The sequence below is a fragment of the Salvia hispanica genome, chromosome 2, assembly GCF_023119035.1.
Source record: "Salvia hispanica cultivar TCC Black 2014 chromosome 2, UniMelb_Shisp_WGS_1.0, whole genome shotgun sequence".
In the NCBI taxonomy this organism is placed as follows: Eukaryota; Viridiplantae; Streptophyta; class Magnoliopsida; order Lamiales; family Lamiaceae; genus Salvia; species Salvia hispanica.
The window spans coordinates 33672256-33697076 of record NC_062966.1 but is presented as its reverse complement, the minus strand read 5'-3'; the positions used below and the strand labels follow the sequence as shown (position 1 = coordinate 33697076).

The 24821-nt window shown below is 35.9% G+C and overlaps 4 protein-coding genes across 4 annotated transcripts; 2 read left to right on the top strand and 2 right to left on the bottom strand.

Moving 5' to 3' along the window:
• Positions 1 to 744: 744 nt before the first annotated feature.
• On the top strand, positions 745 to 2571 carry LOC125205336 (protein JINGUBANG-like). The gene is made up of 2 exons (XM_048104202.1): positions 745 to 1673; positions 1796 to 2571. Exons 1-2 carry the CDS (start codon positions 933 to 935, stop codon positions 2483 to 2485), a joined length of 1431 nt encoding a protein of 476 aa, XP_047960159.1. The 5' UTR covers positions 745 to 932; the 3' UTR covers positions 2486 to 2571.
• A 2848-nt stretch (positions 2572 to 5419) lies between these two features.
• On the top strand, positions 5420 to 12849 carry LOC125205335 (extra-large guanine nucleotide-binding protein 1-like). The gene is made up of 8 exons (XM_048104201.1): positions 5420 to 7136; positions 7223 to 7360; positions 7449 to 7553; positions 7666 to 7851; positions 9423 to 9612; positions 10711 to 10952; positions 11432 to 11592; positions 11990 to 12849. Exons 1-8 carry the CDS (start codon positions 5817 to 5819, stop codon positions 12570 to 12572), a joined length of 2925 nt encoding a protein of 974 aa, XP_047960158.1. The 5' UTR covers positions 5420 to 5816; the 3' UTR covers positions 12573 to 12849.
• A 156-nt stretch (positions 12850 to 13005) lies between these two features.
• On the bottom strand, positions 13006 to 15089 carry LOC125203923. Its single transcript, XM_048102440.1, has 4 exons — positions 15018 to 15089; positions 13852 to 13920; positions 13427 to 13741; positions 13006 to 13346 (listed from the first exon to the last, which is right to left on the bottom strand). The coding sequence occupies exons 2-4, from the start codon at positions 13906 to 13908 to the stop codon at positions 13089 to 13091; spliced, it is 630 nt and encodes a 209-aa protein (XP_047958397.1). The 5' UTR covers positions 13909 to 13920; positions 15018 to 15089; the 3' UTR covers positions 13006 to 13088.
• A 1290-nt stretch (positions 15090 to 16379) lies between these two features.
• On the bottom strand, positions 16380 to 18095 carry LOC125207970 (B3 domain-containing protein REM14-like). The gene is made up of 6 exons (XM_048107497.1): positions 17992 to 18095; positions 17684 to 17756; positions 17338 to 17605; positions 17204 to 17270; positions 16982 to 17093; positions 16380 to 16889 (listed from the first exon to the last, which is right to left on the bottom strand). Exons 2-6 carry the CDS (start codon positions 17750 to 17752, stop codon positions 16620 to 16622), a joined length of 786 nt encoding a protein of 261 aa, XP_047963454.1. The 5' UTR covers positions 17753 to 17756; positions 17992 to 18095; the 3' UTR covers positions 16380 to 16619.
• Between the last annotated feature and the right edge of the window lie 6726 nt (positions 18096 to 24821).

Here is a 24821-nt window from a genome sequence, read left to right as displayed (position 1 = left end):
CCACGATTAAACCAAAAGTTAATGAATTATGAAATTCGGTAAATTGAAATGAAAATGCTATATTATACAATGGTATGGATCTAATATTTAGTAAATTACGTTAGTATGACATACTCCCTCCGTTCTATAGTAATAGAGTCATCTTGCCATTTTGGTACGTTCCATAGTAATAGAGTTATTTTCCTTTTTAGTAAAAGTCAACACATTTTTCCACATCTACTTTACTCTCTCTTATTTTTTTTCTCTCTTCATCTCTCTACTTTATTTCATTTTTCACTTTATTATCTCTTTACTTAACTCAGTTAAAATAATTTTTCTTAATCTCCGTGTTGAAAAGAAGCATCTCCATTACTATGGAACCCTCACGACTTTGAATAAAAATTAGCTAATGTACTTTATAAGTAGAGAAAAAACCACATTTTGTATTTTTATACTGTTCATGTTTGGTCTTTTTTAATGAAAAATGAATATGAGTATTTTTTTTTACTCCCTATTTTTCTTCTTCATTATTGTTTTTTTTAATTTTTACACTACGAAAGTGTCTATTTTTTATTTTTTTTGTGTACTATCATATCCGATGTGCCAAAAAATAAATAAAAAATGCAGTCAGAACTGAGAAGCAGTCCAAAAGGTGGGAGAGGAGAAAAATATGGAAATGAGGCAATTATGTGATGTTAGCTATATATAGGAAAACATCCGTACAACATTACACATGCCGTTTATATGTATAGATATTTGCAACAGTAGAATTGGGTTTGCCAATTCGCTTAGTTGCATGATAACTAACGAGGCTCTCCCAAATAATCTCCATGGCCTTACCTTTCCCATAACTCCCCAAAATAGCCTCCCCATGAACCACCCACCTCTCCTTTCTCCCAAAACATTGCCCATAATCAATCATCATCATCATTCATCACACAAATTAAGCAAACATGAAGAATTCGAAAGCGAGCCGCAGCAATTACTCGAGTTCGAGCATGGACGATTCAAGCAAACAGCCATTATTCCCCCGCTCTCTCCAAGCCGAGCCAGACGAGTACTCCTTCCGCCTCAGCACCGCCTCCGAATCCAGCGCCCCGGACCACCACGACAGGCCGCCCCCGCTCTCCTTCGACGCGGGCAACTCCTCCGTGTGGGACCACACCCCCAGCATCACCCCCCTCTGCTCCTCCCCCGTTGCCCAATCGCCGTGGTCGTCCGCCCATATGGCCCCATCCGACCATCCCTACTCCTACACCGGCCTCATGGGCTCCCTCGTCCGCGAAGAAGGCCACATATACTCCCTCGCCGCCGCCGGCGACCTCCTCTTCACCGGCTCCGACAGCAAAAACATCCGCGTGTGGAAGAATCAGAAGGAATTCTCCGGATTCAGGTCCAATTCAGGCCTGGTGAAGGCCATCATAATCGCGGATGAGCGGATTTTTTCCGGACATCAGGACGGGAAGATCCGCGTCTGGAAGATGTCCGGAAAGGATCCGAGCGTCTGCAAACGGATCGGAACGCTACCAACTCTGAAAGCAAAGATGAAGAAATCGCTCAAGCCTAGCAATTACGTGGAGGTGAGGAAGAGCCACAACGCCATCTGGATCAAACACATTGACGCCATCTCATCTCTCAGCTTGAGCGAAGATAAATCCATCCTCTACTCTGCTTCATGGGATAAAACGATCAAGGTGTGGGCCCCACCTGCATTACCAGCTTAAGCCCCAATTAAATTTACTACTAATTTTTTCTTGTAAATTTTTTAAATTTCTCCAAATGCAGTTACTAATGTTATTTTCTGCGTCCGCCCCAGGTGTGGCGCGTGGCTGACTCCAAATGCCTGGAGTCAATCAGCGCGCACGACGACGCAGTCAACTCGGTCGTTGCGGGATTCGACGGGTTAGTCTTCAGCGGATCGGCGGACGGGACGGTGAAGGTGTGGCGGCGCGAGATGCAGGGGAAGGGGACGAAGCACTACTTTTCGCAGACGCTTTTGAAGCAGGAGTGCGCGGTGACGTCGCTGGCGGTGAACGCGGCCTCGACGGTGCTGTACTGCGGGTCCTCGGACGGGCTGGTGAACTTCTGGGAGCGGGACAAGTTCCTGTCGCTGGGAGGATTCTTCCGCGGGCACAAGCTGGCGGTGCTGTGCCTGGCGACGTCGGGGAATCTGGTGTTCAGTGGATCCGCTGATACGAACATTTGCGTGTGGAGGAGGGAGGAGAGGAACCACATGTGTCTCTCGATTTTGAGCGGGCACAGCGGACCGGTGAAGTGCTTGGCGGTGGAGGAGGAGTCACAGTCGCAGTCGCAGCAGCAGGGGATAATCGGAGGGCACAAGCACTACGTGGTGTACAGCGGCAGCCTCGACAAGTCGGTCAAGATATGGAGGGTGTCGGGGCAGGGCGCGCCGCTGCAGAACGAGATCGTGCCATCGCAGTCGCACTCGCAGAATTTGTCGTCGCAAACTAGTCGGGCTGCCGCAGCACAGAAGAGAAATTTCTGAAGATGGTAAAAATATGTACAGAAATTGATATGTATGTGTGTATACATATAGAGGCTCATGCAAACTCGTTTTTATATATAATCACCTCTAACAGTATCTCTTCAATTTATTGATATCATCTACCCAGGAGTACAAATTGTTTGTAAGTTATTTACTGGAGATTCTTGTGCGCTAGCGAATTTGGTGTATGAATGTGACAAAATTGAGGTAAAGCATTAAGGAATCCTTTCACATGATATGCCGATTTTCTCTATTGTCTCCTTCTAATATGACAAATATAACTAATGCGGATACTATATTGTCCAATGTGACATCTTCTGTTTAAATCTTAGATAATTATGTGCCAATCCTAATAGCATATGATTTAGAGTTTGTGCGAGGAAAATATGTATTCCCAACGTTTGAAAATTTTGAAAACGACGGATTGAACGTATGTTTGAAATGACATGAAGCGTCTATTTTTTATCATGTTTTTTTATTTATCTTTTCCACTAAACTGCTGAATAGATTATTTTGATTTAGGGTAAGTAAAGTCATCTCAACCATGACTGCAAATGCATTTTGCAATGCAGATTTTCACTTCAGTTGGATTGCAATTGAAATATCGACTTGTATTTGTGGAGACGTTTTTTCTATGATTCCATGGTTCACAATTTGTATGTTCTACTACTATTATATCGTCATAAAAATGAAAGTTATAATAATATTCATACTTATTTTTATTTTAGAAAATTAAAGTTAAAACAATCATGTATCCATCTAAATGGGTGAAATGAACTCTGGCTAGTTGTCAAAATAAGTAAATTAAACTAAAAGTACTAGATCACACAGTACTATATACTAGTACCAAATTAAAATTGGGGAAAATGTACATTGGATCTCAAGTGCCTCCATATGCAAGTTTCTACATTATAGTTGCAGATGAAAATCAAATCATTTTAGAAGTCATCAGCGATTATGATTATTGATATCTCTTGATATATTTTATTTTTGGGCTTTTATTATTTGGGCTATCCAACTTGAAATAAAATATTGTTTGGGCTGTCCGATTTATTTTTAATTTATGATTTATATAGGGAGTTTACACAATATAGCGCATTGAAGCATATTCTTCAGCATCCATTTATTTAGATGCTGAGTAAAATTATTAAACATTATTATAAACAGACAACATTAATTATATAACTTAATTTGGCATCATAGAATTGGATAAGAGAAATAAGGATTGGTAATACGACTTATGATATTGACAGCAGTTGGTGACAAATTAAGGTGGCCTAATATTTGAAATTGTTAGTTAGAATGTGACTTTCTTCTAACGGTTGTAATGAGTTAAGGGACACCAATTATTAATTAATTAATTTATTTATCTATCTTCCATCAATTGTCCATTTTGGACTTTAATATCGGTAAACAGGTTACCTGTATCTACTGGCTATAACGTTTATTTAATTAGTTACGATTTGCCTTTCGACTTTACTTACGTTTTTTCGTATTTTGATTATGAAATCTTAGGTCATAAAAAAATCAACTATATTTTGTATTGGTTTCTAATTAATTTTTTGAAAAAAGTTTATACAATCATTTACCGCTTATAAACTATTATTACCTCATATTATCAGCAACCATTCAATTCAATCCGGTCAACCATATTTTTAATGTATTAATTTAGTTTTTATCTCTTCCACATTAACTTTCACGTCATTAATATCATCCAACCCAATTATATGTTTTTTGATGATTTAACGGTGTCTCATAATTGAGTCATTTTTTTTCTTTTGGAAAATTTTGGAAAATTTATTATTGCATATGGTTATAGTAATTAACTCGCTTTTTTATTTCCTACTTGATTATCTCTCTCTCTCATAATTATTCATTTAATTTTATCACTTTTTTACTCTTCTCTCTCTATAATTTTATCTATTTTTATTACCTACTCACTTAGCACACCAAATATCCATTTCTTAAATTATATGCCAAAAAGAATTATTTTAACTATGAACGAACAAAGAAATGGTAAGAAAGTGCTATATCAATAAAAGAATGATTATACGTAGACAAAAGGTAAATTTTTGTGAGCACAACTATAGCAAACATGATGTCTATTTATAGTGAACGAAAATTTATACATTTTGGCATAATTTTATATATTTTAATTAAATATATCCATAAATATTTATTAAATAAAATATTAATCAGTGAAATTGTATCGTTTAACACAATTTCATGATGTAATAAAATGGTAGGAAGGTCCTGCAATCTCCAATTGCCTTCAAATCGACTCAGGTCTTGGAGAGAGCAACCTCCATTTGCATTTATTTAAAAATAGGAATATGACATGACAGTCGATTGTTGTCATCGAAACATAGCATTAATAACATACTCTTATTTCTTACAACTAAGTATTATAACAAATTCCAATTGCACTAATTTTTAAATTATTTGAGGATCAATGTGCATTGACTCTCTTATAGATTCTCTTGTATCTTATCGCAACTCAAATACTATATAAAAACACTTGAATATTATGACACAATATAAGTTACTTCATTTAAAGGTTATTCACAAACCCAATCCACCTCACTTGCCACCCATATAATTCTAAAAAATATGCCAATATATTATGCTTTGCCAACATCAAATTTGACTGGATCTACTTGGATTTATTATGTTTGCCCGCAAGAAAAGTTAAAGAACAAGGAAGATTACTTTCTTGTGAAAATCATACAACCCGACCCGTTTCTTAACCAATAACCGGAAACCGAAACAACGTATAAAGACGGAATAGCCCCTACATTCTCTATTAAATTACATATGCTGACATCACTGCTCCACCACCATTGCCGTCACTTACTCACACAGTCACGGAGCTTTCGCCTCTTTCAAACGAAAATGAAAAATACAAAAAGGAGGAAAAAACAAGCAATTTGAATAAATTAAACAACAAAAAAGATGCCCAATCACTAAACAGTGCCCACCACCATTTGTTCAGTTCCCCTTTCCCAACACTTTTTTCCTCCACCCCATATATCCTCTTTGTATTTTCTCTTGCACTTTTCTTCTTGCCCTCGATTGCTCCTTTCAAATTAAAAGAAAATAGAAAATCAAGTTTTTTCGCTGAGATTTCAACTTGGTTTCTTCCCACTCTTCCTCAGAACAGAACCCAATTCTTTGCTTGCAGTTAAAGCTTGATTTTTTACTAAAAAACTCGCGTTTTTTAGGTTATTTTGTTCCTGCTAGCTCAAGATTCGTGTATTTGGCGATATTTTACACCTATGCGAAGTGGGTTCTGAAAGGGGAAAAGAGAAGGGTTTGATTTGAGGGGAAGAATATGTCGCTGGAGGTGGCGACTGTTGTGGAAGATGCGGTGGAATATTCGTTCGCGATGGAATATCACGGGCCTCCGATTACCCGTGAGCTGCCGCGGGCCGTGCCCATCAATGTGGATCGGATTCCGGTGGCCTCCGTCGTCTCTCCGTTGCCGTTTCCTGACACTTTGTCGCTGCCCGTGGTGCAGCCGATATCCGCGGCCGACATAATCGGCAAGAAGCTAATCAAGGATTTGAAATTGAGCTCCTCCTCCGCCGAGCTGCTAACCGTGTCGCCGACTTCGGTGATTGCTTTCGAGTCACAGAATAATGCGGTGAGTGAGGGTTCTTACAGTAAAGAGCTGGGTTTGGGGACTGAAACTAGCGTTTCTCCTAGCTCGGTCATTAATGCATCGGTAGAAAGTGAGACTGAAAATCGCAATAGTAATGATGTCTGTGCTTTGTCTGGTGAACTGAGCAGTGAGTTTGAGTGTTGCAATCGTGATGATGTATTGAGTGGAGTGAACGAGAGGGGGTATTCTTCGATTAGCCACGATGAGTTTGTTGGTGGTGTAGGGAGCTCGGGTGTTTTAGGGTCTTCGGATAGCTTTGAGAAGTCGATGGAATTCTCAGGGAGTCTGCGTAAGTCGAGGCTATCGGGTGCTTATAAGGATACCTTAGACTTCAACGAGTCAAACAGAACCGATTGGGAGTCTAATGAGTCAGTTCTGAGTGCCGATTATCTTTCCTCTAGGGTTTCATCTCGCAAGTTTGGGGATGGGAATCAAGATTCTGGTGGCGGTGATGTGAGGCGTGCCCCGGTGGTGACATTTTGTGATATTGAGTCAGATGATGAGAATGTTAATGACGACTACAGCCGTTCTGAGCCTGAGGTGGTCAGAATGAAGAAAGAACCTGCTGCAAAGGTCAGGAAAGGTGCGTGTTACCGGTGCTTGAAAGGAAACCGGTTTACGGACAAGGAGGTGTGCATGGTCTGTGATGCTAAGTATTGTAACAATTGTGTGCTTAGAGCAATGGGGTCGATGCCTGAGGGTAGGAAGTGCGTTGCCTGCATTGGTTACCCTATTAGTGAGTCGAAACGTGTCTCTTTGGGTAAATGCTCGAGAATGCTCAAGCGATTGCTCAATGATCTGGAAGTTAAGCAGATAATGAAAGCTGAGAAGTTTTGTGAGGTGAATCAGTTGCCTCCTGAGTATATATCTGTAAATGGTAGGCCTCTATATCATGATGAGCTGGTCATGCTCCAGAGCTGCTCTAATCCACCGAAGAAGCTGAAGCCAGGAAATTACTGGTACGACAAAGTATCAGGTCTTTGGGGAAAGGTGAGCTGTGATGACCCTTATTTACTATCCCGAAACTTTGTTTTTAGCCATTGCTGATGAAGTTGGTAATAATTTGAATTTCGCAGGAAGGGCAGAAGCCAATACAAATTATTACTCCTCATCTCAATGTTGGGGGTCCTGTTAAAGCAGATGCTAGCAATGGGAACACCCAAGTTTACATAAATGGTCGTGAGATCACCAAAGTGGAATTGCGTATGCTAAAGGTTGGAATTTGGTTATTTATAGGTGCATATTTGAAAACCCCTCTTTCAACAGTTTTTTTATGATACTTGTCTTTTGTATTTTATATAGTTAGCAGGAGTTCAGTGTGCTGGAAATCCACATTTTTGGGTGAATGAAGATGGTTCATACCAAGAGGAGGGACAAAAAAATACAAAAGGCTTTATTTGGGGCAAGGTTTGGCCTCTGCTTAATCTGTTTTGTAGTATTTTATTTTTCCTGCTGGGGAATAAAATCATTACTCAGTTTTCTTCTTATTTTCCCCAACCTTATTGTTGCGACTATTCAGGCTGGAACAAAGCTGCTTTGTGCTGTTCTTTCTCTCCCAGTTCCCTCTAAATCATCTGATCCTTGTGGAGAACAAATATCTAGCTCAATCAGTCGGAGCATGCCGGATTATCTTGAGCAGAGAGCGATTCAGAAGCTTCTTCTAATTGGATATAGTGGATCTGGAACAAGTACCATTTTTAAACAGGTAGCGATGAAGATTCTACCCACAGTTATGCAAGTTGAAACACAATTTTTGATCATATTGTTGGATAAACAAAATTTATCTTTATTTATCACTTTTCCTTCATGTTTCATTTGTTATATAAACATCCCCTTCTCAAAAGCCTAACTTACGGATAGGATAGTTCTTAAGGTGTTGTTTGCTTTGACATTTATGTTTTTATTAGTAAAAGGAGAGCTTCCATTTGCAATTTCTGTTTCATAGTCTCCCATTGATGTAACAGGCGTTTGGTATGGTTGTTTTCATTATTGGAGATGTATTCTATGTGTTTGGTTTGATGGTAATGCATCAGTGGAATACCTAATAATTCCATCCCTGCCCTCTGTAAATTCCTACATTTCCAAAATTGTCCTCATGAAACCCTGGAGATATACATCCTTATTTCCCCCACCATTTTGAAGCCTCCAACTAGTCGTCTCTTTTTCCCTTCAACTGGTGCTGCTGCTTGAAGTTAATCTCTGTTCGATTTGCGGAAGGTCTGGTAAGTATGTAGATTTCTCACAACTGCTCTCACATCGTCTCTCCTTCACGGTTTTGTCTCATTGTGTCACGGGCACTTGTAATACTTTTTGTGAGGGGGAAAGTAGATTAGAAAGAGACCTCCTTCCTTGCCTTTCCCAAATGCTTTGCGCCATATAGCGGAAGAAATTAGGATTGCACGACGAATAGAGGGGTCGATTCCAGCATCAGGAAACTAACATTGGTCGGTAATGGTGCGAATTGAGGGGTGTGTGTCTGACAGTTCGATTGGAGGCGAGCTCGAAGAGCTTGAAGAGCCAGTGGTCAACGAAAATGGAGGAGGGATTCCTCATTCCACACATAAAAATTTAGGGAGAAAGAATAAATGGCGCTGCTGGGTAATACTTAAATTGGGGAGAAAGAATAATTTGGAGGGTTATTTGAGTAATTGCAAAGACTTAACTAATTAATCGTACGTTTATGAGGTGGGCCAGCCTCCTTAACTAGAAAAGGTCATAAAACAGCTAACTCACCTTAAATGCCAAAGCAAACACCTCCTAAGTTGGATGCAAGCCTTTTTCTTATTTTTTTTGAGTTTGTAGGACTTTTTATTTGGATTTGTGTTTGATTTAATGGACTTATTATAATGGTCTTTTACCAACAGTATATGTTTCTTTTAGGCTATAACAACTCTTAGACAGATGCGAAAACTCAGCCTTCTTTTCTATATCTCATCTACTAGTTCGTACTTCGTAGCTTGAAATGCCATACATCCTTCCCAGCAACATACCGTTTGATTATGGGGAGGAAGCTGTTATGTAAAGCTACATGCGTTACATATATGGTGGTGCAGGCTTGCAGCAATGTTAAAGACAAATTGACATTTTTGCTTACTCTTTAGTGTTGAAAGAAATGATTTGACAGCATTTCTATCTGGGCTTTCTTTAATCTCCATTTTATGATATCTCGTGATTGATTTCCATATCAGTGTTTCCAAATTAGATGCTTCAGTTTATGGTAGGATAATAAATATTTTATCATTTAGCATTTTAACATGCCTTCTTTTGTTGGATTAGGCTAGAATTCTTTATAAAGACATACCCTTTTCTGAGGATGAGCGGGAACACATTACATTAGTCATCCAGAGCCATGTGTATAACTATATTGGAATACTACTTGAGGGACGTGAACGATTTGAAGAAGAAAGTTTGCATGAAGTGAGGCAACATCAGTCTAGTGATGGACCTGATGCTACAACTCCTGCAGGTACATTTTTATCTAATATTCAGTTTCCTTTATTTGTTAAATGTAAGTAAAAATATCATTGGTTGGTTTCATGTTGGGATTCAATTGTATATACGCTAAATATGCATGTGTATTCCTTGTTTGCTTTTTTCTACTGCGTGTGGCAGAGCTTATTATAAGCTCCCCAACTTTCTTTGGTAATTTAAACAGAATAATATATTCAACCTAAGTACAAAATTATAAATACAACTTCAGTCTAAAGCAACATATAGGACAAATTTTTAATTTTTTTTTTAAGATTTTAGCCCAGCGTGGAACTCTAAACTTTACTCAATCCCAAAAGTACTCCAAAAATACTTCTTCGTTCTCAAAGGTACTCCAATTCATTTCTAACCAAAATACCTACATAGGGCAAGAAAAATGACTCCCCATTACATCAGCCTACAAGCATGAAAAAAAATAATTAGCATACCTTTTTTTCTGTAGTTAACAGTAAACATTTACCCGAAAATAAGATACAAGTATCAGGAAAGGGATGCCAAATACATATTTTCGGAGAGTCACACTATCTCTATCAAACATGAATAGATAACACAAAGTGCCCCAGGAGTAAATCCTGCCCGGCGAAAAGTGCCTACTTGTTACTAACAAATTGCCTGCCTACCCTACCCAATCCTCATGTCATGACAATTTAAACAGCTGAAGCTGTTGTAACAAATAACATAGCAACTCAAATGAAAGTGATCTAAACTAACAAATATTTAATAAAATTTTAGTCAAGGATTGGCTGTCACTCTTCTATCTATGATATACATAGCTTTTCATTTTCCCTGCACATGTAAACTTTATCTGTATCATATTGTCTCCAGATTCACTAACCAGGAACTGCATCATTAAATAACATTTGATTCTGGAATTGATGGTGTTAAAACAACTACCTTTAGTGTACTATATTAAGTGGTCTCTGTTATCTAATTACTTGAACAGGTGAATAGTGAATACTACTCAATAGCATTGCTCTAAGTGCTGACTGATGTCTTTTATGATTCATTTACATGTATGCTGTCACAGTTAATGTGTTATATCTGGATGTAATCCCCCCTATTTGGTTTATGATAGGAGATGTTGATGGCAATGGTGAAGATACTCCTTATTCAATCGGTCCACGACTGAAGGCATTCTCAGATTGGCTACTTAAAATCATGGCATCAGGAACTTTGGAAGAAATATTCCCTGCTGCTAGTCGGGAATATGCACCACTGGTTGAGGAGTTGTGTAGTAGTGCTGCTTTCAAGGCAACTTACAAACGGAGACATGAACTGGAAAGCCTCCCCAGTATTTCAAGTTACTTCCTAGAACAGGCAAGATTATTTACCATCATACATGTTGCTCTGTCCATGTAATGGTCTGTCGAAGTAGATTGAACACCAAATAAATGTAACTCACAAATTTGTTTGTGGATGGATTTGTTTATTTCTAGACGTTCATTAAGAGGGTACCGAATTAATAGTCTAATCACAGTCGTATACCTTACATGGCATATCCAAATGCCGTTGACTTCTGAAAGTGAATTTTAAGCTCTATGGATTTGGTGATCCTTCTGGAAATAACATGTGCGCTAGATTTGTGTGCTTGTGGACAAAATTTGAGCAGTCCACAAGTTATTTTGAATGAGATGAAACGTTCACATGTAAAGAGGTTTTTTTGTTGTTCAATGTTCATAGGAAACTTCCAGATAACAAGTTGAGTTTGTGTATTCGTTACGATATTCTATATGAACTTTTTCCTCTCGATCAACTGTTTGCCTGATCCTTTATTACTTTGCCTTTTTCCTCTCCAGGCTGTTGAAATTCTGAAACCGGATTACAAACCATCTGATGTGGATATCCTTTATGCTGAACATGTTACTTCATCCAATGGGCTTGCATGTGTTGATTTTTCTTTCCCCGAGCCAGTATATGATGGTGATGACAGTGGGGATCTGCATGATTCGCTGCTCAGGTACTGCACCTAACATTATTTTTCTCCTGACACTAGTGAGACAAACCTGGGTGTTAGATTGAGGGGGGAAATGGAATGGAGGTAGGAATGACCATTCCGTTCCCTCCATTATTTCATACCAAGCACTTCGCACAGATTATAGTTATTTTCTCCTAAAAGCTTCAACACATGAGATTTCTTTGTTTATAGAATATCTTTCTGAATACACCATTTTGTTTCTTTTTTGAAACATCTAAGAAAAACATGTAAACAGAAAATTATCTGTAATTTTCCTGAGGTCCCTTCAGGTACCAGCAACTTTGTGCTTTATTATCTCTCTTGCTTACTTGCTTGATTGGATTAGGTGTAAAATGCATGTGAAGTGTTTATTGACTCTATTTCTGTTTATTGATGTCAGATACCAGCTAATCAGGTTGCAGGCGAAAGGCTTTGGAGAAAACTGCAAGTGGCTGGAGATGCTTGAAGATGTTCGGATCGTTATCTTTTGCGTCTCTCTAAGTGACTACGATCAGTTTGCTCTTGATGCTGATGGAAACAGAGTGAACAAGATGATGTTGAGCAAAAAGTTCTTCGAGAACATGGTTACTCACCCGACGTTTGATCAGATGGAATTCCTTCTCCTTTTAAACAAATTCGACTCCTTTGAGGAAAAGATTGAACAAGTTCCTCTGACTACATGCGAGTGGTTTGATGATTTCCTTCCTGTGATCAGTCGTAACCGTTCAAACAGCAACAACTCAAATCATCCAACCCTGGGGCAGTTGGGTTTCCACTATGTTGCTGTGAAGTTTAAACGGCTGTTTGCAGCCCTGACAGGGCGAAAGCTATATGCATCGGCTGTGAAGGCTCTGGATCCTACCAGTGTAGACACAGCGCTGAAATACGCAAGAGAGGTATTGAACTGGGACGAGGAGAGACCAAATGTTAGTCTGAGTGAATATTCGATTTATAGCACGGAGGCAAGCTCGTTTTCTCATTGAGAATATCTCCCTTGCCCGTTGTACAGAAATCATGGTGTAGATGTTGATCCTACTTGCTCTTTCGCCTTAGTCGTGCCATAGCTGATAGAGATTATAGATTTAATTGTTTCCTTTTTAGGTGATTTCTGTGAATTCATAATAGGTAGTGTTAGTACAGATGTAAAATTCCAGAAATGAAAGCTACTGCTGTTGGTGTGTGTGGAGTTGATCTTGGTTAATGTATGTACTACTACTAGTTTTGAGATGATGATATAAATCTATTTTCTTGATTTATTCATTTACAAAATACTGGAAACTACTTTCTTCTTACAACTAACACACATCCATACTTCAAATGGAGAGGAAATTCGATTCCAAGAAATGAACACAACACATAAATTCCAACACTCAAATTCAAATCAACCAAAACGAAATCGCATCAAGAAGTGTTAATGACACAGTCGCAATCACCACACACAGAAATACTAGCGTTAGTTTGTAAGTACAATTCAAACTCAAAACTATTACAACTCGAATTCAATTGCGGAGTGGCTGAACCTTGATCAGATTCTTCATGGGATCGAACTCGAAACAGAGGGTTTTTCTAGAACCACTAAGAGCAAGGTCGGATGAGAGCCGGGTTGCTTTGAGGAATGCGGACCAACCCGCCCCGAAAGCTATCCGCCCCTGCCACATAGTCAACGCCACTGATGAAGTGTATCCGCCCACGTACTCTAACGGTATCTCATTCTTGTCGAACAAGCGACAAGCCACAGCAAACTTCTTAGGAACATGCTGCAATTTAAGAAAATAGTCATAAAGATTCATGCCTTTGAAGACACATAAACAGAGGTGGAGAGTGGAGGGATTCTTACAACTTTGTAGCAGCGGTAGTCCTTGAGCACAATAATGCAGCGTGGAGGACTGAAGATGGTCTTCTCAAAAGCAGTGACTCCATACACCGTCACCACGAAGGTGGACTTATCCACGTAAGAAAAGAAGAGCAGCTCGAAGATTTCAAGACGCGCGTCTTCACAGAATTTGGTCCATCCCTTTTCGAAGAAGTAGTGATCCTCTGCTTCTAGACTCCGTTTCTTCACCCTCACATTCCATGTATTGTTACAAATCCTCAGCTCAACTTGTTTTGGCAACATTTTGCCATACTTTTGCATGAAGCCTTGAGGCAATCTCTATACACATTACACACCATGTGTGGTATTATCAGTCTAACAAAATACTAATAATAAAGGAAGAAGACAAAGACAAAGACAAATAGAAAGAAAGTAAAAGAAAAAGTTACGAGATGGGAAGAGAGCTCCATCAAGATCTTGTAGAAAGCCGGATTCTTCCCCTCCATCGACGTTTTACTCTGAATCATTTATAGTAAACAATAAAAATGTATAAATATTTGTACATGAAACTAGAGCAACATATATGCACCTAATAATTAATATTGAATCACAACAACTAGACACTCAGAATTTGTTTGGTACTGTACCATCAATTATCTGAAAAACTTTCAATCTAATGACTCAAACTCAAATCAATACTACTTTTCAATAAAATTAAACAACAAATTCAATTCATAACATATTTTTAGTATATTCTTATTATTAATTTCTCCTAATAAAGTAAATATGAATAACTTTAGAAAAACAAACTTTTGTATAATTAAATTGAAAAGAACAGATATAAGGAAAAACTAATATCACTAAGCAAGTCAGCCATGAAGAAGCTGAATAACCGATGCTGGAGTAATCTGCATGATTCTAGTCTAGGAAATTTTTTTAAATTGAAGAAGAATTCGTATTTGGATTATAATTCTAATAAATCAATTTTATAGTAATATTCAAAAGCCAATTCTCCTACACCTACGCAATATCTATTGAGGACACTCTAGAAGAAATTCTGAATATTTTAAACTAGCTAGCCAAACAGTAAATAGCACAGAACAAAATCACATACATATCTTTTATAACAATATTAATGTTTATGGTCTTCTTCTTCCTCAAACCATTTCACTTTTCTTCAACTATTTCAGAATTTCTAATTTAGTCCCTCTCAATCATTCAACTTCCAATGATTAGTCTTATGAGATATTGGTTTTGTAAAGCCTAAAGTAGATGGTTTTCAAAAATTTCAAACAAAGTACAAACTAAAAAAAAAAAAAAAAAAAAAAAAAAAAAAAAAAAAAAAAAAAAAAACTGAACTAGGGCTTAAGCGCCTTCCTCATCTCACGTGTGTCACATGCTAATATACAATGTTGCAAAAATTCCATCTTTCATGCTCATAATTAACAAGTTATATTACACAAACATTCATGCTTCAACACTTGTCATGCTTCACAAAATATAGTAAGAGTAAGACATGTGAAGAACATGAATGTTAGCTTTAATACAGCCCACAAACAAAAAACTTAAAGGGTTTGAAAGCTTAGCAACATGCAAAGAAGATAGAAACAACAACCTTTGAAGAACTCTTCAAATCCAGCTCTCTACTTCTACTTCAAATCCAGATCTCTAGCTCTCCACTCTTAAGGTTGCAGTGTGTAAATGTGAAGCCAATGGGGAGGATGAGGAATAAGTGAGTAAGGAAATAAAGATGGGGTAGTTCGGCTAGCAGTAATGTGTAATAAGACATATTCTTTCCTCTATACTGCTAAGATTTTCTACTGATTTCTTCACATTTCCATAATAGGCATAATAGCTGCTGCAGTCTGCAGATTCCTCAAATAGCTAAACATGTTTTGAATTAGAATTTCGACATACTTATTCTCTAATACAGGGAGTACTAATAAAGGTTATTTTGATATTAATGAGATCCACTGTCCACGTTTCTCTACCTTATTCTCCAACCAAAATCCACTAAAAACTAAATTGAGAAAATGTTCTTCTTTACTATACTAAAACTTCGGTGTTAAAAGATGTTGAATCAAAGGCTCGTCGATGGCTGAGAGTTATGGACATAACTGAAATTAGATAATAATGGAAAAGATGGTGCGAAATTAAGTGTGTTGGTTATTTGTAGAAGGGAAAATAATAAAATAACTAAAACAAAAAGAGGAAAGTGGCATTGGACATAACTAACTACAGTAATATTTTTTTAAAAATAATTAAGTTATAAAAAATAGTAATAACTATTTTTATACTATTAATTTATCCATTTAAAAAAAATAATAATACTATAGAACAATAGGCCAAAATCAACAAAAATCTCAAGGGCATAGTGTGTTACACACTCACGCTTTGTTGTGGATGTTATTTTTTGTCGTAATTGTTCAAAATCACCTCTTGCTTTTACTAAATTGATGTGGATTAAGACTAAATTAATGTCAAAGATTGGAGGATTAGTAGGAACTGAAATAGAGAAATAACTGAAGAAAAATGCTGCAAAACATTAGTAAGTCAAAAAATAGTCTTAGATATATGTAAGTTTTAGTTAAGTTAATTAGATTAATATACCAAATTCATTATTATATTTAGTGTATGATTTGATTAATATGCACTCATAATTTATTCAACTATAAGAAATTAAACTTAAAGCCGTTACCAAATTAAGCCTGTTTTAACATTATCGTGACAATTATTAAGAGATCTATCAAATTTACACGTGACTTGGCGACAGTTGGCGTCAATATATAAGGCTACTATAACTCTTCTCCAGAATTTGGTGTGGGATCATTTATAGCTTGGTTCCAAAATTTTGTAAACAAAATCACAAGAAGATTTATGCAAATGGGGAATTGGGAATCCACACGATATCGTTCACTCTGTTTAATGCTACTTCACACAATATGTAATCAATATAAAAACATTAACTACATAGTACTATACCAAAATACCTCAATTATATATTGAGACACATAATAATAATATTACATATGATCGTGCATACTTAAGCTATAAGTACATAACATCATTCTCCAATTAGTCTAAAGATCCCCTTACTTGACTACAACATTACACAAAAACAAGTCAAGAAATTGAAGAAATCAAGTTGCCTTTGGTCTAGAAAAGAAGGACAATGCCCCGCTCCCGATTCAAAATAACCAATAAATTAACCCTAATTTCATGGCGATATCATGCTCCTCGGGCGAGCTACTTGTTTTACATGGAAGAGATCTTGGTCGGGATTGAACTCAAAAGAGTACGTACGTCCCTTCTGTAACCCGTTTGCCTTGTAGAATTGTCTCCATCCGATGGCCAGATCAACCCTACGCCCCTCCGGCCGAGGATCAACTACAACAGATATGGCATTGCTGTTGTTTCCTTCATACACCAACCTCACTTGCCTTTTCACCATCATATTTGCAGCCCTTGAGAACTCCCAAGGAAGGTTCTGATCATATAATTAAAACAAATTACCAATTAACTTTGTTAGTAGTAGGAGTATGATTTATCAACTTGTTGAATAAGCAAAATTAATCTTACAAATCTGCGTGTGTGATGAGGCTTGAGAGTAGCTACAAAGTAGTGTGGGTTATCCTTTTTGAAAAACCATCCTTTTGTTTTTCCTGGAACTAGTGTGGATGGTGGAATCTCCCTTTTAATTTCACCAAAAACAAAATGAAAACAAATGAAATATGTTCAATATGCTTAAACAAAACTCAAAAAGAAGATGGAATTGAAATTTGAAGGAATAAGTATATATACGGTGTTGGTGTACGTTCTCTTCTCCTTCTTCGCTTAATCCCTCTCTTATCAACAACATCACAGCCATCTACAGTCTTATAGTGATCACATACTACTATTATGATATGATCAAATGAAGTAAAATAAAGTGTTACCGCGGGAGGTGGGCGGGCGTCTGCGGCAACCGTCCTTTCTATAGATAGAGACCTTGAAAGTCGAATCAGCGGTGAGGCGAAAAGTGAGGAAGGCGAGGTGATGGAGGCGGTTGTCGTTGACGAACTCCGGCCAGCCATCTTTCATGTAGAAATTGGAATTGATAGGTTTGATCTTCACCTCCCAATATTCTGTTGAATAATCAGTTTGCAACATCACAGAGTGTTGAATAGCTTGGTTGTATTCGGTCATGAACTTCGATGGTATACACTGAAATGGAGTACATCTGTAAATATGAGTATTTCCAAACACTAAAAATCGAAGAAATTAAGTGTATCATACAATTACCAGCTTCGAGGAGAAATCACCGAGGCACGGCATCACGAAAGATGCCTTCCTGTATTCACTTCCAGCCATTTCCCTTCTCAAAATATTCAAAAACTACTCTGTTTCAGTTTAACCCTATCATAAATAATGAGGAAGAATATCAAACTAATTTATGGTGAAATAAGTATTCTTCTAATTTGCCACTACCGTTCTCCATCAAATCAATTCACATGAAACCAAGTTTGCGGCTCTTTAATAGATCTGATCATAATTTAATCTTTCACATAAAATTAAGCCTACAAGGAAAGGGAGTTAGAAATTACTACTACCTTGTATTTGCATGTACGGAGAGAGAAGAATGGTGCGACTGAGAGAGAGAAGAATGGCCGCCAAATCCAATTGCCAGCGGCGTCAAAAGAAACAGAGAGTGAAAATGAAAGGGAAGGAGGAGGATAATTTGGCAATAAATTGTAACAGAGTCATCATAACTGTTTTAAACTTTTAATATTAGTATTTTTTTTTAGATTAATCATTCATATGATTATTATTTTTTTTAAGAAAAACTACTACCTCTATCCTCGATTAAGAGTCACACACTTTGATCGGATACGAATTTTAAGAAATATAAAGAAAATTGGTTGAAAAAGTTAGTGGAATGTGAGACCCATTTTTTATATTAGTTTTATAATAAAATGTGAGTAAATTGAGTTAGTAGAATGTGAGACCTACTTACTATTTATGGTAAAAATGAAGTGTGACTTTTAATTCGAGACGGATCGAAATGGAAAAATGTGACTCTTAATCGGGGACGGAGGTCGAAAGGAGTACTATAATTCTGAAGAGATCCATATAATGATACTAGTACGAGTCCTAATATTTCCAATTCATAACCTATACACAAAAATACTATACACATAATTATCTAATAGGAGTATCACAGTGAACAAAAGTCGTGAGTACCAACAAAATGTAGTTAAATGGAGTAGTACATAATTTTAAATGTACATACAATAATACATATAATTAATTCATTTTTTTTCTAATTTTAAATGATTCAGCTTAGTTAGTAGGAATAATACATATTTTTTTTAAATTTAAAATGTGATAAAACTATCATATTCTACTATAATAAATTAAATCCTAGTACTTTACTTACAATATTATACTTACAAGTTTAATACACACAATATGCAAATCGTCAGTGTTTATTATTTCTACAATCTGTTTTCACAAAAATGGACTATTTTTTATCATTTTAGTAATGGAAGTAATAATATTTTAATCACTTTCTTCTTCAATCTCTTTTTTCTTTACCAAATTAGAATTAAATCTGATAAATATAGTACTTCCTCAATTCCGTAGGAGTGGAGCTTTTTTGCTATTTTGGTACGTTCTATAATAATAGGGTCATATTTTTTTAGCACAAATCAACACATTTTTTTTCTCTTACTTTAATTTCTCTTCATCTCTCTCATTTTTTCATTTTTCTACTTTATTCTTCCTTTACTTAACTCACTTATCACAATAGTTTCTTAAATCATATGGCGAAAATAAACGCATCCACTACTGCGGAACGGATGGAGTAACATTCTAAAAATACACTATTACTATATTCATTGTTGAATTATTTGTCGATCAATCCCAACTCTCCAATTTTCTAATCGAAAACAGAAAATTCTGTCTAAACTCTAAACCAATTTTGCTTATAGGGAAAACGTTATTTTGGTAATCTCTTTGTTCATCGTTAATTGAGTCATTTTTCTATTTAGAAAAATTCCAAGATAATTGAGTCATTTCTATTTTTGGCAAAAAATAACACCCTCTTTTACTAATTATCTCTTCATTATTTTTACTTTATTCAATATTTACTTAACACACTATTCCTAATCTCTATTTTAAAAAGAAGTGCCTCTGTTAACCGGAAACTGAGGGAATAATTCCATTAGTATATTTTTGAATTTAATTTATTAAGTACCGAGTACAGCTCGAAAGAGCATTTGTTATTGTACTCCCTCCGTTCTATAGTAATAGAGTCATTTTTGTCATTTTGGTACGTTTCATATTAATAGAGTCATTTCTTTTTTTAGTAAAAGTCAACAGATTTGTCCACACATACTTTACTCTCTCTTACTTTTTTTCTCTCTTCATCTCTCAACCTTTTTCATTTTCCATTTTATTCTCCATTTACTTACCTTATCTAATACTCCCTCCGTTCCATAGTAATGGAGACAAAACTTTTCGGCACGGAGATTAAGAAAAATTGTGTTAGGTGAGTTAAGTAAAAAGAGAATAAAGTGGAAAATGAAAAAGGTAGAGAGATGAAGAGAGAGTAAAGTAGGTGTGGAAAAATGTGTTGACTTTTACTAAAAAGGAAATGACTCTATTACTATGGAACGAACGGAAATAGAAACACGCCTCTATTACTATGGAACGGAGGGAGTACAATTTTCTTTTAATCTCCATGTAAAAAATAAACGTTTCCATTACCATGAAACGGAGGGCGTAATTTACTATGGCTTATCAATTCAATATGGCTTCTTTCATTCCATCATTCGAAGTCCATTTTGTCTGCGAGTAATAAAGCCCTACCCTACTAGCTCTTCATTTATTATCTATTTTTTCTCAATCCAAATTGATTTTGTTTCACATGTACTTTTATATCACTAGAGGAGATGTATATGGCTAGCTACAAAATTCCACCAAGTATAAAAACTTGGTTACATCTTATTTTAAACTTACCAAGCATTCAGATTTATATGAATAGAACACTCTCATTTATGGAATTTATCCTTCACAAATGTTGTACTACTTAAATTTTTAAACTTACCAAGCATTCAGATTTATATGAATAGAACACTCTCATTTATGGAATTTATCCTTCATAAATGTTGTACTACTTAAAATTTACCAATCAAATAAACTCATTTTCCAAAGGTGGGTGAGGGATAATTTATAGCCTACTAGTATCAAGATTCGTAAATTGAGTTCAAATATTTTGTCCTGCTGCTTCTGCTTCTTTCTTTTCAATTCAATCACTTCATTGCATTTAACATCCAACTGTGCCTTTACATTTTCATATACTTGTATTTCCATATTTTGTAAAGCTTATCTTATCTACGAGCCTAAATCAAAATCAAATTTCTTTTAATTTAAACTCCTAAATCTCAAAATTCATTCGAAATTGATATTTTAATTAATCAAAGTGAAACGCCATATTGTTACCACCTATATATATAGTAGTTTATACGCTTCTCAAAAACTAATAATCATTTTAATTTGGTCTACTAAATAAACAATTTGATTAAAAAAATAAAATTCAAGTGATATGGGTAGCGACATGTAGGAGTCAAAAGAAATTGGTCTGCAGTGACGTAAAGTTGATATACGCCACTGTACCAGTACTCAGTGTAAAACACCACGTGATCCTGACTTACTAGGTGGAGAAGAATCATCTTACTCTACCCACATCCATAGCCTTCAATCAACTCAACTGTCATTAACTTTTTAATAAAATATTCATTTCTCACTCATCCACGTACACAACCCCAGCTGAATGGGATACTAACTTTTACTCCCATTGATAAACAACCCCAACCCAACTTGATAAAATATTTTCCACATCACATAATATATAATTAATTTTAATATTTATAAATTAAGAGAAATGAAATATACAACATAGAATTACATAAAATAAGAGAAATGCCTTACAATAATAGAAAGCAAACAAATTAAGAGTGAAAACATAAATACAGCATCACCAAATAAATACTGTACTACATGAGATTTTTGATAGGATGGAAAATTCGGAAAATTTTGGGAGTTAGAATTTTTCGGATGAGTGTGGTTGGTTTTGAGAATTTTGATAATCATGAAACCAAAAATTATAATTTGGATCCGAAAATTCCTGCGATGCAAAGTATGTGAAAATAATGATGCAAAAAGAAATTTATGGGAGAAAACAATAATACTTCTCCCGTCCCTGAAAATTTATCACTTATTTTTATTTTGACACATTCCTAAAATTTATAACCTTTAACTTTTACTATTTTTGGTAGTGTAACCCACATTCTACTAACCCATTCTCACTCATATTTTAAGAGTATAAAACTAATATTCCCGTCGTTTCATAGTAATAGAGTTATTTTGCCATTTTGGTACGTTCCATAGTAATAGAGTCATTTCCTAATTTAGTAAAAGTTAACACATTTTACCACACCACTTTACTCTATTTTACTTTATTCTCTGTTCATCTCTCTACCTTTTTCATTTTCCACTATACTCTCTCTTTACATAACTCACCTAACACAATTTTTCTTAATCTCTGTGCCGAAAAGAAACGTCTCCATTACTATGGAACAGAGGAAGTATATAAAAGTAAGACCCACGTACCACTAACTTTTTCAACCCACTTTCTATTTCATTTCTTAAAACTCATGGCGTGTCAAATGGTGATAAATTAAAGGTTGACATGACATTTTAAATTTACATTTATTTTTATTCTTTAAAGTTTTGGTCACACACCTATCACTTACTTCCTTCATTCCACAGTAATAGAGGCAAAACTTTTCGGCACGAAGATTAAGAAAAATTGTGTTAGGTGAGTTAAGTAAAAAAAGAATAAAGTGGAAGATGAAAAAGGTAGAGAGGTGAAGAGAAAAAAAAATAAGAGAGAGTAAAGTATGTATGGAAATATGTGTTGACTTTTATTAAAAAGGAAAATGACTCTATTAGTATGAAACGTACCAAAATGACAAAATGACTTTGTGTGTGGTCTTGCCGATAGATCAGCTATCTGTAATTTTGCTAAAAATGAATTAAAAACGCATATAACAAGGATATCATCTAAACTGCATGATTACTTTATCTAAGGGCTAAGATGTGGTTATTTGTGAGCAATATAAACTTTAATTATCATGTGATCACACTCCTCTATACATATACATATACATATACAAATGTGTTATTGATTGGAGTACCATTTTGATAGTCTGAATAGGATTCTCAAGATTCAATATACTCCTACATGTAAATATTCCGTGCCTTCTTAACTAAATAAAATTAAATACTTGTAGTGGAGTACTAGTAAAATCCAATATTGTTGTTAACTTACAAATTCTACAGACCATATATCCGAGCATGAGATTTGCTGTTTAATTCGTGAACAATGTATGCAGTCATTAGTTAGAACAATTAGAAGACCAGTGTTTGCATACACATCAACCCGCATTTACAAAAACTAGCTAAATACTACATTGATAATATTAATCCAACAAACTAAGAAGGAGGAGCAATTCTGTTTACATAGATGATTTGGTCGTGGGGATTGAAGTCGAAGCGGTACCATGACCGTAGCTTAAATAGGCCCGGCGGAATTGGGGCCACCCCTTTGTGAGTTCGGACCTATTCCCAGTCTTGAGCGGCCGATGATCCACTGCAACAGATACGCGATGGCCGTTGCCTTCAAACACCATCTCCACTTGCTTCCTCGCCTTAATATTACTCGCGGCCGCGAACCCCATAGGAAGGATCTGCACATGCAATTCAAATTAAACCCCTTAATTTTACTACATATATATATGCATTAATGATTAACCAAAATATCCAGACCAATCTTACAATTCTTGATTGGTGATATTTCTTGAGTAAAGCTTCGAAGTAGGGTTGTGGTGGAGTGCCCCGTTTCCCTCTTCTACTTTTACTGCTTTCGGCCACTCGGTCAACGAGGGGAGACGAAGGTGTTGGGATGTCTCTCTGAAGGAAGCTAGTCGCGTAGATGTGTACGTTGAAGTTGGAAGGAGGCAGGAGGAAGAAGACGAGAAATTCTCCGAGGCGGAGAGCAGCATCCTCGGCGAACTTGGGCCAGCCGTGGGTGAAGGCAAACAAGCCATCACTCATTCTTTCCACTTTCACACTCCAACTTCTTCCTGAATCATCATCGCCTCTCAGATTCACTGTTTCAGGCAGATTTAAGTTGTATTCTGTCAAGAAACTAGGCGGCAATCGCTGCATCCAAATTAGCAACTGATCGATCAGTATATGCATATATAGAGGCTTAATTAGTAGTACAGTATAATGGCTTACCAGCTGCTTCGTGAAATCCAAGGTGCCAAGAACCTTGAAAATGAAGGCTTTTCTATTGACATTGCTCTTTCTGAGTATGAGCTATACTACCCGATGTTTGTGTTAACATCAACACTTGCCATTTTATATTTATAGAAGTCTCTTCAAATGTACTTATTTGCTAATTTCGATTATTACGATCATTCACTACCTATACTGTTCATTAAATTAATATCATCATGGCTCATCATAGCTTCTTCCTTCTATGTGAAGAAGTTCTATTTTGGCGGCAAGAAATATTGCAACAGAACATACTAGATCTTCATTCAATATTTGATTTATTTCTAGTTCTACATTTTGCCGGAGTGTGTCTTTTCTCATTTAATCGTGGACGAAATTTATTGACTCATTGAAAATAGTTGTTAATTCAAAATTTCACCACCAACTAGTCTATTAGTACTATATTTTTTCTATACAATTACAAATTCTTGAGCTTAAAATAACTTTTTATCTTACTATGTGGCATCCCCACGTTTTTGCATTCTTGATTTTATACTAATTTTTTTCATTAATTCATTTCACTAAAAAAATGTCATTTAACTAATAGCGGATTTTTTTTAACTTTCTTCTATATATATAAGGAAATAGAATAAAGGTTTCCATCAAATATGAGGAGAATTATAATGACACTTTTTAAGTAAAAAAAATAAAACTATAGCTTAAGTATCTATAATATACATAATGAAGGTCATAATTTAATGCTTATAGCATCCTATTCCAAAATCAAGATCAAATCTCCATCCTTAGATTTTAAAATGAGTGGATGAAATTAAATCTTACGAATCTCTATAAATAGTAGACAAAATATCAACAAAAGGGTAATATCGTCATTACGTTATCATATGATAATTTTCGTGAATGTTTTGTTATATCAACATAGTGTATTACAAATATCAACAATATGACATAAGAATATCAACACTAGTATAAGAAAATATCAACACATATTTATTGAGATTTTTACATGGTTTTATTGAGATTTTTGTATGTATATGTTGATAAAAATCTGGTTATCAACATTTACGAAAACTAAAAT

Excerpts from the sequence above, each read along its gene's own strand:
- LOC125205336 (XM_048104202.1), top strand. The coding sequence starts at position 933 with ATGAAGAATTCGAAAGCGAGCCGCAGCAATTACTCGAGTTCGAGCATG. Across the intron at positions 1,674-1,795 it reads CATGGGATAAAACGATCAAG|GTGTGGCGCGTGGCTGACTC; the intron begins GTGTGGGCCCCA and ends CGTCCGCCCCAG.
- LOC125205335 (XM_048104201.1), top strand. The coding sequence starts at position 5,817 with ATGTCGCTGGAGGTGGCGACTGTTGTGGAAGATGCGGTGGAATATTCG. Across the intron at positions 7,852-9,422 it reads CAAGTACCATTTTTAAACAG|GCTAGAATTCTTTATAAAGA; the intron begins GTAGCGATGAAG and ends TTGTTGGATTAG. Across the intron at positions 9,613-10,710 it reads TGATGCTACAACTCCTGCAG|GAGATGTTGATGGCAATGGT; the intron begins GTACATTTTTAT and ends GGTTTATGATAG.
- LOC125203923 (XM_048102440.1), bottom strand. The coding sequence starts at position 13,908 with ATGGAGGGGAAGAATCCGGCTTTCTACAAGATCTTGATGGAGCTCTCT. Across the intron at positions 13,742-13,851 it reads TGGAGCTCTCTTCCCATCTC|AGATTGCCTCAAGGCTTCAT; the intron begins GTAACTTTTTCT and ends TAATGTGTATAG. Across the intron at positions 13,347-13,426 it reads ACTACCGCTGCTACAAAGTT|CATGTTCCTAAGAAGTTTGC; the intron begins GTAAGAATCCCT and ends CTTAAATTGCAG.
- LOC125207970 (XM_048107497.1), bottom strand. The coding sequence starts at position 17,752 with ATGGCTGGAAGTGAATACAGGAAGGCATCTTTCGTGATGCCGTGCCTC. Across the intron at positions 17,271-17,337 it reads ACGCCCGCCCACCTCCCGCG|ATGGCTGTGATGTTGTTGAT; the intron begins GTAACACTTTAT and ends ATAAGACTGTAG. Across the intron at positions 16,890-16,981 it reads CTCATCACACACGCAGATTT|AACCTTCCTTGGGAGTTCTC; the intron begins GTAAGATTAATT and ends TTATATGATCAG.